Below are 16,849 nucleotides of genomic sequence, written 5' to 3'. Positions count from 1 at the left end.
AACATTCCAGGTCAGGTTGGACAGGGCTCTGAGCAACCTGGTCTAGTTGCAGATGTCCCTGCCCACGGCAGGGGGGTTGGACTAGATGACCTTTAGAGGTCCCTTCCAACCCAAACTATTCTATGATTCTATGATCCTCATCCTCTGCACTTAAATTGATACCTAAATGAGGAAGCAGCCTCTCCTTTTCCCCATTCCCAATGGCCCACACGTTGAGGATCTGATAACACCAAATCCTTCCAATATCCTCTTGAGGAAGCAGTGCCACAAATGAGAACTGATACTCCCTGAGTTCTTTCCAGTACTGTTTCAGAGCAGCTGACAGCTCTGCCCTTCCTTCTCCCTGGGGAACTAATATCTTGAGTCTTGACACCATTGCTCAACTTCAACTCAGTGCCACTAATGTCAGTTTGAGAAACCAATACCCTGACTGCTTCCCTCAGAAGCAATGCTCCCAGACTTTTGTAGGGTACAGACAGACCAGGGCATGCCTTACATTTCCCTGGAGCTTCATATCCTTAAGAACAGGCTCCTCCATTTCCATAAGGCTTCGTATTCTGAGTGAGGCCCCTTCTTCCCCCTGTTCCCTCCCAATACATCCAAGTTGCCTCATCATCAGGAGGACAAAGCCCCAGTATGCTCTGGTATTCCAGGATAAGGAACCTCATGTACTTGCATGTGAACATTTGTCATGGGACATGCTGTACGGAAAAAAAAAGAGAGACATACCTTGGGACAGTACTCCTTGTCCTTGATATTCCCATTGAAAACTGGCACCTCCAGAACAAGCACTTCCATGTCTTCCTGATACATCCCCTAGATTGTGCTCTACAGAAGAGAGAACCTCTTACCAATCCAGTCTACCCTTTGGCAAGTCTTCTCAAGTGATGGTGAGCCCCGCTGCAGGTCAGCCCACTCTGCTCTTCCCATATCACTCACAGAATCTCTCTACTTCCCAGGACACAGACCTCATGCTTATTTAATGTTCCAATGGATATGCTAATTCTCCCAAAGGAGGAAAGCTTCCCTTCCATCTCCTGCCACCGCAATGCTCCTGATATTTCCAGAGGACACTACAGTATTTCCTAGGTATTCTTGTGATAGAAATTTCTATAACTCTTGATTGCTCCTCAGATGGAGTGGGGAGGAACCTCTAAGGGATCTTAATGACACTGAAGGGATCTAGTGCTCCCTTAGGAAGATATTGTCCTATGTTTCTTAGACCAGTGGTGGTATTGTCACTAATACCTGTTTGACAGATGTGCTCTTGACATGATGTGCTCTTGACAAGGACTGTGTCATGATGGGCTTTGGTAAACCCAGTCCAGATCATTCTGGATGCTTTTGTGGGAACCCAGTTTTCTCTGTTTTCCAAAATAGGACCCTCTCTTTTCTTTATTCTGCTTGTGTGTGGATTAGGATTACCCAAGGATAAATTGTCACTGTACCAGTCTTAGTGGTGCCTTCCAGCATGAACAGTCAAACTATTTTCTAAGTCAGTGACGACTGAGTTCTTCAACAGTAAGTGGAGTCATTTACTCATAACGAATACTCTTAATCGTGCAGTAATGAAGGTTATCTCAGAATTAGTCTCAGCTTAATAATATTCTTTCCTCAATATAATTTATAATGTCTTAGAAATCTGCAATGAAAATTTCTACCCCTAGCAAAATATTATTTCCTCTATCAGTAAAATCCTGCCTGCTTTAGTCACGTGAATGCTTCTACTGACTTCAACAGTGCTGTGTGTATGTAAGAAATGCCCACGGGACTTAGCAGAGCAGATCGTTATTTTGGAGTAACTTGAAGTATTGGTAATGATTTAAGGAGATCTGGACTCCAGAAATGGCTTTGCAGTGTTCCTCAGGATGAGCCCTAGTTGGTGCTATCAACTCACTTTGCCTCAATTTTCCAGTCTATAAAATGGGCATCGCGATACTTGTTTCCCAAGTGAATGCTGAGACGTGCTGAAGAAAACCTCTGTGTTCAAATAAGATAGTATTGTTATTGCTTAGTGCTCATGTGACAGAGGAACAGAGACACGGAGGGGGAACGGCGTTTGTATGAAGCGTTATAGACTTGGCAAAAAGAAGGACTTAATTCAGTGGAATTTCCTCTGAAATGGACTGGCAGCAACTGAGATTAGCAGTCTACATTCTGGGTTTCCCCTTTTAAATTTACATTAGTCACCTGATACTGTGAGATGTTATCTGGCATCCATGCTCACTTGGGAGAGCCTATCGACTTTGGGAGTCGTATGAATTTATGAGGTGTTTTGTTTAGGCAACTGTGGGCCCTTAAAAACCTGTGCACTTCTGACAAACACTGATATTGCCCAATTTAAAGACAAACATCCTGGTTTTCCTTGAATATTTTTCCCGCAGCTTTCCCTTGGTATTTATTTGACAGAAGGAAATGGCAGTTCTGTGGCAGGGCTAATGTTTATAAGACATTCTGTTAACATGTCTTCAGTAAGCTCTCTTGTTTTCACCTGAACCTGTTTTCCTAACTGCTGTGTCCACAGCATTGCAAGATTCGTAAGTACCAGTTTAAAGAGAAAACAGGCAATTATGTGAAATTCAAGTGGGGCCTTGAAGGTATAAATAAGATTAGAGGCTTAACCATGAGGGGTGAGGGAGGGGGTGGAGAAGAAGTGGTTCACATGCCTGAGGTTGGACTGATTGTAAGTCTGGGTCTGGAAAAGGAGCTGAAGCTTGTTCCTTCAGTGCCAGAAATGCATACAACTCTGTTTTACTTGGCAGAAGTCAAGGTAAAGTCAGGGATTTTATTATCAGGGACTCACAATTTCTCCTGCTTTCTCTGGAGCATTAAGTGTTGAAAGCCCAGTGGGACTGGCCAGGCACGTGTTATTTCAAATGCTTCCCAGATTGCAGGTGAGGTACCAGGCGTGGTGGACTGTACGATGAGTCGAGTAGCTTGGTGTCACTCAAGTCTGATCCTGATCTTCAGTAGTGAAGAACAGGACTGGGCTGACAGAGATCAGGTCCGATTCACAGCTCTGACATTTTCTTGTTGTGTGTCCTTAAGCAAAGCAGGGACCTTCCTGTGCCATCTGGATAATTATTTAGCTTGAAAAATGGCTCAGTAGCTGGCGTGAGGCAGATAGCAAAGACAGGTGAAAGGATCGAAGAAGCTCAAAACCAAGTTTAAACCAGCAAAGCAAAAAATAACAGGTGAATCCTATAGCCAACATTATACAGTGCTCACAAAGATAGAATTCTCCTCGTCTTATCAGGCTTCTCACTAATCTGCTATAAGGCCTTACACTGTGGTTGCGGTTATTTAATGTGTGACCCTTGCATGGACTGTGGAGAGAGGTGGTGAAACAGCTAATGTGCTTTGGTACGTTTCATAATTGCAGTTCTGTGAGCATGACACACCTTGATTTAGCCCAGTGAAGAAAATCCTGTGAATATCATCCGCAGAGGAGGGTTAACAAAATAAATAGCGATGGAAAACACAGAGGGTGCACAAGGTGTGATAGTCAAGGGAGCACCGTAAAGCAGTAACAGAGTGAGGTCCCATGGTGCTCTGTACTGCCGTAACACGGAGTAGGGAACAAAGAGTTTGTGAAAGAAATACTAGGGCAGATGAAGTGCTGTCACCCCATTCTAGGCACTGAGAATGGTGGCAATAGGGAAATTAAGTGATTTAAGCTCTTGGGGAGTCTGTGCCAGTGCTAGGATTTCAGTTCGCTCTGATGCTTTGTTCCTCCAGCCACTTACTGTTTTTTCAGCCTTCTTGATCTAAGTGTAAAATCTGATTGTAAATAACTGCTGCAGTAGGTTGTAATAAAATGCTGGGGGGACATTCTGGATATTACATGCTTTTACTGTTTTTCTGTGCTTTCAGTAGCCATATCTACTAAGTAGATATTTTAACAGCTGGATTTCCTTCCACAGAAAACATCTTTTCATCGGTCCCAGACACTGGGCTACAAAAATGGATTTGCCTTTTCTCGGCTGCCAACAGCGGGGATCGGCGGGGAACGACTATATGTGAATCAGCTTTCTCAAGCTGAATTAGACGAATTATCCAAGAGACCCATGCTGACCTATAGGCAAGCCAAGCAGGCCCCACCTTCAGGCTTCATTCCAGCACACGTGGCTTTTGACAAAAAGGTATAAAGAAGCTTATTCCAGGAATATCGCTGGCCAAGTTTGGAGACATAAACAGTCAGCTCTAGGGTTCACGGGACAGTGTACAGCAGTTTTCAGATGCCATAGCCCTTAGTCAGAGACAGCTGAACCTCAGACTGAAAGAGGCTTTCTTTACTCGGGAGGAGGATTATAATACGTAAACGATGTAAGACACAAGTTACGCTAGAGCATTTCCAGCAGGCGTTGGAAAAGAAGTTTGATTAACTCTGAAAAGCTTCAGTTTATAACCAATGCCCTGTAAACCACAGCCTGGCCTTCTGTGTTTCCAAAGCTATATTGAGATTGTAACTGAGCTTAAACTGTAAAAGACAGTCTGCAACGGGGACCCTGTTAGACTGTTTAACTGTGATCTATTTATGCTTGTGTTTGTCACCGCAGCGTGTTACAGCCTGTACTGCTCCATTAGTACTTCCTGCGTTATATCTTGGTGTATCAGACTAGGAGGTGGCTATGTGTCTGCTTGGAGCAGTCCTGAGCTGACCCCTGATTTTAAATGCGCCAGTGGCGCGGACTGCAAGCTGGCGAGCGCAGCCGCAGCCACAGACAGAGCAGTTGCTGCAGAGGGTGCAAGGCTCGGCAGACCTGAGCACGTGCAGGGGTTTGCACGCTGCCAGGCAGGCCTGGAAAGGCAGTCTGCAGCCAACCCTCAGCCCATCCGTGAGACAGGCTGGGGGACAGATGTGCTGTGTTAATTGCTGAGGCTATTCCTTCAGAGTAATGTAGGTGTTGCCATTTAAGCTGTCAGATACTTCTCTGCCCCTCCATTCAAGCCAGAGTAGCGGCAGAGGCCCCAGTGCTGCTGGGGGAAGTCACGGTCCCTTTTGAAGCACTTTTGCTGGCTGGTAGGAACTTGCTGGCTTTATCATCACTTAATTACCTAGGCCTCTGGGTTGATGTAGGCTGGGTATGCAAGGCCTGACTGGCCACCTACATCCTCTTAGGGGCAATGAATGATCTTGGAGGGGATATTCCTCATACTTCTGCCAAGCACAGAACTGTGATTGCCTGGCTTTTGGCAGGGTGCATTTTCTCTGCACCCTGATTTCTCTCCTTGTTTCTCCAGCACAAATTAGCTTTTGCTGTCAGTGCTGAATAGATGTGACTTCAGATGACCCATGCAGATTTTAAAATCCACAGATGTGGTTGAACTCTTTACTAAAATCTCCTGATAGCTTCCCTAAATTGGGGTCTGCAAAGCTGACGATAGTAAAGAAAGTCATGTATGTCAGAAAACTAGATTGCTGGCAGTAACCAACCACCTGGCAGTAGGTGAAACAGCGGGTGATCAAGCAGGAGCAGGGAAAAGGCTGTATTTTTTACACCTGTCTCAAGTGTAACAAATTTGTAAAAGGCAGGTCTTGATAAAAGCCCTCATGATGCCTCTGCCATCAGTCACAGATTAGGCTACAGTTGGCTTTGATGATTTTATAGATCACAATCCAGTAACTTTGAACTGCCAAAGCACATTACAAATAAATTATTTGTCTTAATAGACTAATCGTGGTGTTCAAATTGTTTCTCTCTTTCTCCCTTTGGGATATTGCCCCTTTGGCAGATTTTGAAGTTTGATGCCTATTTCCAGGAAGATGTTCCTCTCTCCGCAGAAGAGCATTACCGGATCCGCCAAGTGGCTATCTATTACTATTTGGAAGATGACAGCATGTCCGTCATAGAGCCTGTTGTGCAGAACTCTGGTCTTCTTCAAGGCAAACTTATCAGACGCCACCGGGTGCCCAAGAATGACTGTGGGGATCATTACCACTGGAAAGATCTGAATCGGGGCATGAACATCACCATGTATGGCAGGATGTACCGCATAGTCGACTGTGACCCATTCACACAGGTGTGTTGCTTGTACCGAGAACACTGACACAGAGAATCCCGGGAATTACGGGTGGCCAGACCTGTTACAGTCCAGTAGTCTGCATCTGTAGCTTTCAGAATGAGGTTGCTTGCAATCTTTCATTTTGCTTTTTGTGAAGACTTCTTTCTTCAGATCAACGGGGAGTTCAAGGTATGATATTTGCTGAGGGCATATTAATTGCTCAGTATTTTTGCCCCAGGGCTGATGGGAGTCCATCCTTTGTCCTCAGGACCTCTCCTTACAGTACCAATTCTAAGTTCATTTCTGTGTGTACAACAGTTTAACTGCTTAGAGTCCAGATGATACATTGTGCATATGTGAGAGGAAAATTACTGATCCTAACTCTTTTCTGACTTAATACTCTTCTGTTAAGAGTAGGAGAAAGGAGTGCAGTCAGTAACTCTGCACCCATCTACAGCCAAACCAGAAAAGCAGTCATGATCCGTGGGTTGAGAATCATGGTATGAACGGACCTTTCTAAGAGAGCTTACTCATTGCCTGCTTTTCTATTCCTGGCTATTTCTGTACCAGTAAATGAAATAATAACAACCCAATAACAAATAATAACAAATACCAGTATAATGGTATCCTGTTAGATTGTCCCCAGTATAATCTCAGCCTTGGTCAACTACTATTCTTCCAAGCAAATCCCAGGAGCAGTCCAGGAGTTAGAATGCTCCAGGGACCATTCCCAGTAGGTGAGTTACGTGCAACCAACCTGTCCTGGAGGATGAGAGAGTTTAGACGCAGGCTGTTCCTGGCCAGTTGGCCTCAGTGCCCGGGAATGTTCCCAAGCATGTATAATATATTGGTATATACGTGGCTGTTGAGAACATGGGAGGCCAGCTCTGCTGGAACTGGATGACTGTTAAAGTCAGTTCGCATCAGATGAAGAGCTGGTTCTCATGTAAATGTTGGCTGGTTGATGGAAAACATGAAATGAGCTACGTGGGTCTACATCTCAAGGCCACTAGTCTATTTATCATTAACTGGCATCCTCCAGACCAGAAAATAGTGAGTCTGAAAGTGTGAACCTGCTTTGTGAGTCTTCAGGGTGATCGCATGTGCCTGTTGGAGATGTTTGCATAGGTGCTTCCTGGGCTGAATGTTTTCATGGGCCACTTCCCAAGGCCAAAAAGGGAAGAAGTCCATTGACTTCAGAAATTGTTTTGGGTGACTGATGTGAGTACACAAGTAACACCCTAGAGTTTGTTGATGCATCCAAGGCAAGCAAAAAATGTCTTTATAAACAAACAGATTGTTCTCTTTCTGTGGCAAAAGTACTCCTCCTGAAAGATGGACTGAAGCTGCCACTCTGGCACATATCCTCATGGCCCGAAGGGCCTTGGTGGGCCTAGTGTGGGTAACACTAACTTCCACTGTCTGACACATTGAGGAGCCCTAGATTTGCAAATTCTGACTAACTACATCTGCGGTTATGCACTAATTTAATTTTTTTCATTTACATAAAAGAGACTGACTGACGGTTATCCTCCATTTAAAGCCCTAAGGCCGAGGAAAACTGTGGTCAAGTAAAATCTGAATTGGGATGTTGAGGACAGGACTGCCCTGAGTAATTAAAGGGCAAGCAAAGCTAAGAAGCAGCTTAAACAGAAACACCTTGGTCATCTTCTATTGTATTTGCTAATGCAGTAGGACTAATACTCCTGGAACCTGGTGGTCTGTGAGGAATGAACTTGCAGTGTTCTGACAACACTCATCTCAGCCCATCTGTAATCTCTAGTTACCTCTTACCTTCAGAACTCACGGCAGCATTAATACCTTAGATGGTGTTCCATCTCCAGGTGTTCCTGGAGAGCCAAGGAATTGAACTGAACCCTCCAGAGAAAATGGTTTTTGATCCTTACACAGAACTGCGTCGGATGCCTATGCACAAGTACGTCACACCATCAGATTTCGACCAATTCAAACAGTTTCTGACTTACGACAAGCAGGTGAGAGAGCTGGTAGTGATCACCCACGTTACAGACTATATGTGTTATTGAATCCCGAGTTTTGTGAGTGTCTACAACCTTACTCATTCTAAAAAATCTCAGTCCACTGAACAGACTCCAGTTTTGCTCCTTTCTTGGCTTTAGTGAAAAACAAATTTTTTTATCTTTTTACTGGGCTTTGTGCCCTGTGAACAGCTTCTCTTCGGATTGCAGAGCCTATGCTCTAGATCCTCCATCTCTCTCTTGCTTTCTGTTAGGGTGAGATAAGCCACCTGCCTCGGGAAGTTAGCCGATAGGGCCAGATGCAGTTCTAATATGAATGGGTGTGCTGCATCCACTCCTCTCTTCCCCCAAAACAGTGATGCCAGGTGCCAGAGTGGACAATTTCAGACAAACACAAATGCCACTTGCTCTGACTGAATTCCCCCTGTGCACACAGTTGACTAACACTCTCTTCCCTGCTCCTCTGGATCTTCTTCTTTTCATCTAGCAACAATGTAAGAAACCCTATAGACTACATCTGTAACAGAAAATAAAACAGAGACAGGACACGACCCGAGTTCTGCATATTGTCCCTGGCCAGCTATAAATCAAACAGTTCCTGGCCATCAGCTAGGTATTAGCACAGGCCAGGATCATATCCAGTTGCCGTTTTGGACATGGTCACCCTGTTTTGAGGGGAGCAGACAGTTTTGCTGTGTGGATGCAAGCTGGGCCACTCCTGCCATTTTACTGCCAGTTTAGCTTTAGTGACTCAAGTCTGCGCTGGGCCAACTCTGCCTGCAATGGCTATTGGGTTGCCTGTTTAGGAGCTGTACCTTGGGGAACTCTTGAGCATTGCAGTGCGAAGAGTTTGGCTTCTGTGGCATTAAAAGATGGTATTTCCACTAGGCAGAAATAAGATGGGGTCTGCAGTGAATGTAGCCTCCTCGGGACTGCCAAGTGCCTTCCCCTCTGCCTTCCTCAGCATGAGGGTAGTAAAGAATTGGCCATGAAACCTCTAAGAGGTTTAAGAGTCAAAACAAGATTCTGTCTTGCTGTGTTAAGTTTCATTATAAAAATCACTTCCCTTAGGACTACTTCCCTACTCATTCCTGGGCAATTATTTCTGCTACTTTTTAATCACACCCCCACCCCCATTTTTCCTCATGCTTCTTGAACTAAATTTCTTCTTTTCTTTCTCACTTGCTGCTGTCAAGGTAAGCCAGGCCTGTCCAGCTCTCCAGGCCCCCGCTGCCCTTCCCACTGCTGCCTCAGCAGCCAATTCATCCCAGTACCCACAGTATAAGGGCTTGGTTCTTCTGTACCTGGCAGAGAAGATTGCTGAGATGCCTCCAATCACCCAACCCGTTTCAACCCACTTCCTTTGGACAAAGCATTAGTAATTGTAATCCATGTTTGTCTTCTCTGCCTGTTTTTTCTCCACCCCAGGTCCTTCGCTTCTACGCCATGTGGGATGACACTGACAGCATCTTTGGTGAGAATCGGCCTTACATCATCCATTACTACTTGGCAGATGACACAGTGGAGGTTCGGGAAGTCTACGAGCAAAATGATGGTAGAGACCCATTCCCAATACTGATAAAACGTCAACGCTTGCCCAAAACCTTTGTGGACAAGAAAAGTAAGTTTAGATTGGCCAGCACATCTGTCTGTGCTAAAGTGCCTTGGTGGGTAGACACATATGTGGTGGCTGTGTCAGAGGTACACCGAGTCTGCAGAATTTTTGCTGAGAACGCTCCAAGTGTCATCGGGTTTTGGCCAAAGAAAAGTTCTTTAAATGATCGCTAAATTCTTTATCTTTTGGGAAACAGTGGCAGGACAGCAGTAGCAACAGCTCCCTGGAGCTATTTAAACAGCTTGCTTTTGTATCCCTTTTCACTAGGAAATGTTAACTCAAGTACCTCCTGATCGATTTATTTTTCCTTTTGCTCTCTTGTCCCTAGAGACCTTCCCAAGCTGCGTGCTAGAGATCTCTGATCAGGAGGTACTTGAGTGGTACACAGCTAAAGATTTTGCTGTCGGCAAATCTACCACCCTCCTTGGACGCACCTTCTTCATCTATGATTGTGATGAGTTCACACGAAACTTCTATCGTGACAAATTTGGCATCACAGACTTCCAGCCAGTGGAAATAAAGAAGAAACCACTTGAGGAAGTTCCACAGGTACTGCAAACAATTTCTCAAAGGAAGGGAGGGAAGGAAGCAGTCGGTATAAGCTTTTATAGTAAAGTATAGGTTCAGCTTAGTAAGAACCTATAGTAAAAAAGTTCAGCTTAAAGAAAAGAGCAACTAACTTGAAAAAGACAAGGCAAGAATGGTCATAATCGATATAAAAATGAAAGTCCTCTGAAACTGTTGATTTCTAATACTGTAAAGGACAAAGCAGTTGCTAATAGTGATAGAAAGAACTCTGGTTATGTCTATACTAGAAAATTAAACAGTGTCAGGGTTTGGTTTTGGCTGGGAAGCCAACTGGCACAGTCTGGCTGCACTCATACTACTAAACTCTCCCTCGCCCTCCAAAACAGGGTTGCCAAGTCCAAACTGTCTACTGGGGACGGTCACAGCCCTTTTTACCTCCCAAACTGAGCCTAGGAACGGTTTGGAGTGCTAGCTGGCCTAGACCACAAACATGATGGGGATTAGGTTAACAGTGTAACCATTGAGTTCCTGTGTACAGGAACATTTAGTTAATAGTATAGCCACAGTCTCTTTATTCAGAGAAATTACCTGGCTTTCTGAATTTCAGATTTTCTTAATTCTCTTAAATATTTTCCATAAGTAAGGGGTCCAACACATGGCCAGGCTAGTAGTGTCTCTACTGGGCAGGATGTCACAGCTATTGCTACCTGGTGACAGATGATTTCTTTTCAAACAGGCCGTTTCTGATAAGCTGTCTTGTAAACATTGTCTTGTTCTTAGTTTCAGCTGTTTCTGCTTGATATCTCCTCTGGATGCAGGTAATTCCTCCCTATAATGGTTTTGGTGTCCTTGAAGACTCTCTTCAGAACTGCTTTTCTCTGCTTCCAAAGCCTCCCAGGAAAGATGTAATTAAGATGCTAGAGAATGACCACAAGGTGCTGCGATACCAGGTGGCCCTGGTAAGTGCTTTCCTTGATGGTATAGTGCCAGCTTATGTTGTAGAGTCAGAAGGATGGGAGGAACAGCCTGCCCCGACAAGGCTGTCAGCAAATTCTCCTCTGTGCTGGTGAGAACAAAGAGCTCGCCAAGACAACACAAGTGCCCCTCAGGGGATGCCGTTGGGTTATTGTGTACTTGCTGTGACAATTAGTAGCACGCAAAGGTAGAAAAAAACAAGGCCAGAACGTACAAAACAGACATGCTACAAAACCACAGCCATTTATGGAAAAACTCCCACTGACATCAGCACGTGACAGATGGCCCTAACTGAAACAGCATTGCAACTGGGCACTGTGCCTCTGCCTGCCTTCAGCCGCTGCCACAAGCGTGAGCTTGCTGTCTCTCCACTGCTGGCTCCCAGCACCTGTCCTTCTCCAGGCTAGTCCTGGCCGCAGCAGCCAGCAAGAGGCTGTGCTAGCAGAGCAGCCAAGCGGCAGCGCAGAAGCCGGGGACTCCGCGGGGACGGTGCTTTCCACCCACGACAACGGCATTCAAGCCCTGGCCTTTGTGCCGGCTTTACAGTTGGTTTATGCAAGGAGCCTCTGGCACGTCCAGCAGTAGCAATGGCATTTCCTGTGCTGCCTGGTGCCTGCCCTCTCCAAACGCTCAGGGTGAATAAGGGCTGATTTCTTTTCCCTATTGTGCAGGAGTTCCTAAAGGTCACAGCTGACGAGTTCGGATCCACTTAATTTTAAACTAAGCAAGTAAACCTACTGGTGTGTCAGGGGAGTGTCTTCCTGTGACTAAGAGCTGGAAGCAGCTCCAACCTCTCTCAGGCACTCGTTATAATGAAAAATAGAACTTCAATACTGAATTTTACAGCCAGTCTCTCTCTGTGATGAATCATTCCATATAGGATATTCCTTTCTCTGGGATTACTCAGTCTGTGGAAACACTGTATATACTTGGTCACTGCAGCCCAGATTCTGCTTCTGTTAGCCTGACTAGAGCAAGTAACCTTTGAAATTCAGATAGTTAATGCTGTCTAGGGCTTTGTTATGCTATGTCAGCATATCTATAGCCTTTGGCCTACATCAAGCGCTTTGTTTAGTCGGCTATTAAAAAAAGCTCTGAACTCTGGGTGCTTATGAGTGGGTTACTAGGTACTCCTAAGCACCCCAGGAAAGAAAAACCTGGTTCAAATGTTCTTTTCCAAAGCCACTACCTTTTCTCTAGGAATCACCAAACCCCGAGGACAGAAAGCGTCGTTTCATCCTCTCTTATTTCCTCTCCAATGACATGATCAGCATCTATGAACCCCCAGTCCGTAACTCTGGCATCATTGGAGGCAAATACTTAGGAAAGACCAGAGTCGCCAAACCAGGCTCTACTACAGAGAATGTCATGTATTATGAGCCCTCTGACCTCACCATCGGTTCTACAATTGAAGGTAAAATCCAGTCTGGATTGATAATACTTTTTGAGCTTTGGTCTTCAGTGCCTGCTCTGATATGTCATTTATTGCATGGACAGTGCAATATACCTTCCTTCACTTGAAAGATCTGTTCCTTCTGGCTCTCATCACATTTGAGTTTCCAGATCACCAGCTGGTGTACATTGATATAACTCTGTTACTGTCAATGTTTGGACCTTTGACATAATTAGGGAAAAAGCTGCGTTCTCCATAGTGTGTGTTCAGTTTACGTTTTGGGACCTGCCAGGGTTCACAGGGTTAAAGCTGTGCCAGATGCCTTCCAGTAGCAAAGGCCTATCCTGTAAGGAAAAATCTATCCTGTAAGGAAAAGAAATATAATACGGAAATACTAGAAACACACCAGTGCTAATGGAGGGAGTCGTCGTAGGCCCAAGCACGGGGCCTTTGCTCTCAGCAGCTGCTTTTCTTGCAGCAAAACACCCTTTGAGTCAGTGAAACCCTTCTCAGTTGAAGGACTGAAACAAATAGCAGAGCTTGCTCAAACCTGAGCCCAGCCACAAGAGAGAAACCATGCTCTCTTCTGGATGATGAAGTGACTTACCCATGCTGAAAGGCAAGTAACACTGCTTTCTTTAATGCCTCTTCCCCAGTGTTTGGCCACAGGTTTGTTATCACTGACGCTGATGAATACGTGCTTAATTATATGGAGAGCAATGCAGAGAGTTTCCCCACGGCAACACTGCAGTCCCTGAGGGATCACTTTCGCCCACGGCAGGTGGTAAAGGAGACGGCCAAAAGGTAGGCTTCAAAGGATGGCGTTGTGGACCTAAATAAGACTCAGGCATTTCCAGCAGCCTCCAAGGGCTCCAGCCTGCGTCTAATGGCTGCTCGGCTGATTATTCAGCTCCAAGAGCCTGTGTCTGGGCACATACAGAGCGGGTCAAGTGTGTACAGTGTAATGTTGTGGCTGCTGCTGACCCAAAAACCTTACGGGACAGCTCTGGCTCAGCAGCAGAGATACTTTCAGCTAAATGGACACAGTCATCTTTTCCCATAAGACAGCAGTTAACTGTAGCAGATGCTGCTAACAGTATCTGCATGAGCTACTAGATGGTTGCAGGCTCAGCAGAGAGTTGGTGGAGTCTTTTTTTTCATTTGCTCTGGCTGTGCTTATCAGCCTGTCAGAGCCTAGACTACATCCTCTTTTTTTAGCTGTCTGGACCCATTTTCTGTGGCCCAGTAACAACCCCATTACCTCACAACGCACTTTGGAGTCAGTTAGTATCATGGTAGTTCAGGGGCTCTGGTTGAAACTAGAGTTGTATGCAGTTCCTGGAACGGTATGGAGCACACAAGGAAACGCTCCTTGTCCCAGAGCATTTGCAGACAAAAGGTGCATGGGGAAAACGTCCTGCAAAGGGAAAATAGTTTACCTAATGCTCCAAGATCAAGACTGAGCTTCGTCTCCAAGTGCAAGCTGAGATGAGCTTGCCATAAAAACCAAGAACCCCAGAAGCCTGCTGTGTACTCAGAAATACAGTCTGGCCAGCCATGGTGGGCAGCCAGCACACAAGTGTCACGGTAAGGCTGCCAGAAGTAGCTTTTACATGAAGTCCCGTTCTTCCTTTCTTCTGCAGTGACATCCCCATGCTTGGGACCAGCGACCAGGAAATGGATGAATTAATTGTGCAGGTTCAGGAAGAGCTGAAGCTCCATAAGTACTTGAACAACAAGAGCATTCGGGAGGCGTTTCTTCAGTGTGACAAGGATGGCTCTGGCATTCTGGACAAAGCAAAATTTTTAGCCCTTTGCGACAGCTTGAGTGTGCCGACCAACTCCTTCCTGGTTAACAAGGTCAGAAGGAAGGGGTGCTGTGCATATTGAATTCCTCTCCTATAGCTCTTCAAAAGAGCTCTTCTACAAACCAACCCTAGCCAGGCGAGACCAACACGCTCTACCCTCCTCTCCTATAGCTCTTCAAAAGAGCTCTTCTACAAACCAACCCTAGCCAGGCGAGACCAACAGCCGCTCTACCCTACAAAGGGGAACAGTTTCAAGAAGAGGGCAAGAGAGTCCCAATTAAGAAGGGCCTCTGAGCTGTTGGACTGAGCCTGTCTCTTAAAGGAGGAGATAGTAATTGCTGTCCTCTAAGTGAGGCTACTGCAGAGCTACTGAGTGTCTGTCATGACTTAAGCACAGCTGGGCTTGAGTAGAGATGACACTGAGGTGCTTAGGGAATGAGCCTTAGGAAAGCTTAGATGCATTCTGAATTTAACAGCAACTGAATTGAAGATTTGAGAACTAAGTATTGTACCAGAAAAAAACAAAACAAAACAAAACAAAAAAATCATTACAATCATAACCACTTGGTTAACACAACTAAAACATAGGCTTGCTGGGCGCTATGAGCAACAGCACATGGAGATCACAGTCTGCCAAGCAGAAAATGTGAGGGAAACTGAAGAGAAAAATTCATGCAGCAGGGATGGAGGATCCTTTCAGGAATATGACTGGCAAGGATGCTTTCTTAGCATAATGTGATATGCAGTAGATTAGTGGCCAATAAAGGCAGACTCAGAGTTTAAAGAAATCTAGAAACCAGAGGGAGTATTGCCCTTGCTAAAAAAAAACCATTTTCTAAACCAGCCAACCGTGAGCATCACAGCTGTGGTTAGAAAGGTGCACAGGCAGGGTATTTATGTCTCTGAAAGCGCACTGAATAAAGGCCTTTAACCAGCAGCCAGGGCTTTGCTGTACTAGAGTTCATCGGAGAGCACTCTGCCCTGAGGAATTTACAATGATGTGGTGACAGTCCTTCCTGCTTCCACTCCGAGAATAGGAGATGAAGTGACATGCCCAAGAGCATGTGGGGAACCTGTGACAATTGAGGCTAAACCCCCATGTCTGAATCCCCATCTAGGACCTATACACTAAAAGCATCCCTCTTCTCTCTTGAAATCTTAATAAGAGTGTGCCCAGAGCCCTCAGAAGTGTGGCAGCGCTATAAATTAAACATATGGCAGATAGTTAACTACTGTCTGGATTGGAGAGGAGCACAGCTGCCAGTCACAAGAGTGACTGGTAAATCTGTCTCCAGGCGACAAGGGGAAGAAGAATCCTTTCAAGGAACTGTGATATTAGACTTTTTCCATCTCCCTGGGTGTCAGAAGGAGATTAGTTATGCAATTAAAGAAACAAAGGCCCTCTTCCTTCCCCTTAAGCACACAAAGGCTATAGCTCTGTAACACAATGCAGGGTCAGGGATGGATACCAGAACTGGCTCATTAGTAGGGCTGTTGCGGAGCTCAATTATCTGTGTCTCCACTTTATGCCATGTGCGCACACCAAAGCGACACCAGCGAACAGTAACTGTTCAGATACGCTGCCCCCATGCCACTTACGGCAGGGATTTCTGTGGGGTTTCTGAAAGATTTGCTGTGGCCTATGTCAGTCTGTGGCTACACTTTATATTTTGTGGATCTGTTGCCACTGTGGTGAGACTTAGAAGGCAATCGGGATTAAACTCAAACATTTTAACTCTTCTCCTTGCATAGATTAGTGTCATCTATAAGCATTCAAGGTTACCTGTGATTCAGGACTACTAAGGTGGTAGGCTCTTCCACACAGGGGAATAAGATCTTCTGCTCTGTCACACAAGGAATACCTCTGGGCACTTTCCCCTAAAAAAACAAATTTGCAGCTTCTTCCAACTCTTTATGTTGTTTGTTGTTTTTTTTTTCCCCCCAGCTGATTGACCTATGTTCTTGTGGAGAAGACAAAATAAACTACCGTGACTTCCTTAGAGCCTTCCCCTTGTGACCTTCCCCCAGAAGCCGAAGAACAAGACCAGCAATAAAATTCTTAGCTGAGTTGACTTTAAGACATCATACTTCAAAAAGGATGCTCTAGTCTTCACCCTTGCTTCACTCACTCTCTCCCTTCCCTTCTCACTAGAGCCAACTAATTTCACCCTCACTTTGTTAACACTTTTTTTCCTTCCAAACCTCTCCCTGCCCTTTAAGCTACCACCAAACTCAACCTCACAACTGCTGGATATTGAAATGAAACTCACATGAGAAAAAACTGGAGAACCAAAGCCAGGTTCTCCTGTTGATCTCTCAGCTTTTTAATACAGCACAGCATGGCTTGCTAGAGGTAAAGCTCTCTAAAGCCTGGAGTGATAACCACTCTAGAAAGGGGCCTTTCACGTTCAAGCAGCGAAGACTGCCAGTTTAAATTGTTATTTGCATTGCAAGAAGATCTAAGAGCCCTGCCATGGACCACGATAAACTCACGCTTGCTAGTCTGAATGTAAGCAAGTCATGCATG

At 45.3% G+C, this 16,849-nt stretch overlaps 1 protein-coding gene across 1 annotated transcript in view; it reads left to right on the top strand.

Annotated features, from left to right (window-relative positions):
- The window catches only part of EFHC1 (EF-hand domain containing 1), an 18,911-nt gene extending 2,517 nt beyond the window's left edge, over window positions 1-16,394 (top strand). Inside the window, 11 exon segments of the mRNA XM_009288953.1 lie at window positions 3,924-4,142; window positions 5,737-6,024; window positions 7,851-8,000; window positions 9,432-9,624; window positions 9,947-10,167; window positions 10,965-11,105; window positions 12,322-12,535; window positions 13,171-13,318; window positions 14,158-14,374; window positions 16,268-16,330; window positions 16,332-16,394. Coding sequence (XP_009287228.1) covers window positions 3,924-4,142; window positions 5,737-6,024; window positions 7,851-8,000; window positions 9,432-9,624; window positions 9,947-10,167; window positions 10,965-11,105; window positions 12,322-12,535; window positions 13,171-13,318; window positions 14,158-14,374; window positions 16,268-16,330; window positions 16,332-16,394 — 1,917 coding nt within the window.
- The last annotated feature ends 455 nt before the right edge of the window (window positions 16,395-16,849 follow it).

The sequence above is a fragment of the Aptenodytes forsteri genome, unplaced genomic scaffold, assembly GCF_000699145.1.
Source record: "Aptenodytes forsteri isolate BGI_AS27 unplaced genomic scaffold, ASM69914v1 Scaffold57, whole genome shotgun sequence".
NCBI classification, from domain to species: Eukaryota; Metazoa; Chordata; class Aves; order Sphenisciformes; family Spheniscidae; genus Aptenodytes; species Aptenodytes forsteri.
The sequence above is the reverse complement of the archived record's forward strand: the minus strand, read 5'-3'. Positions and strand labels throughout refer to the sequence as shown.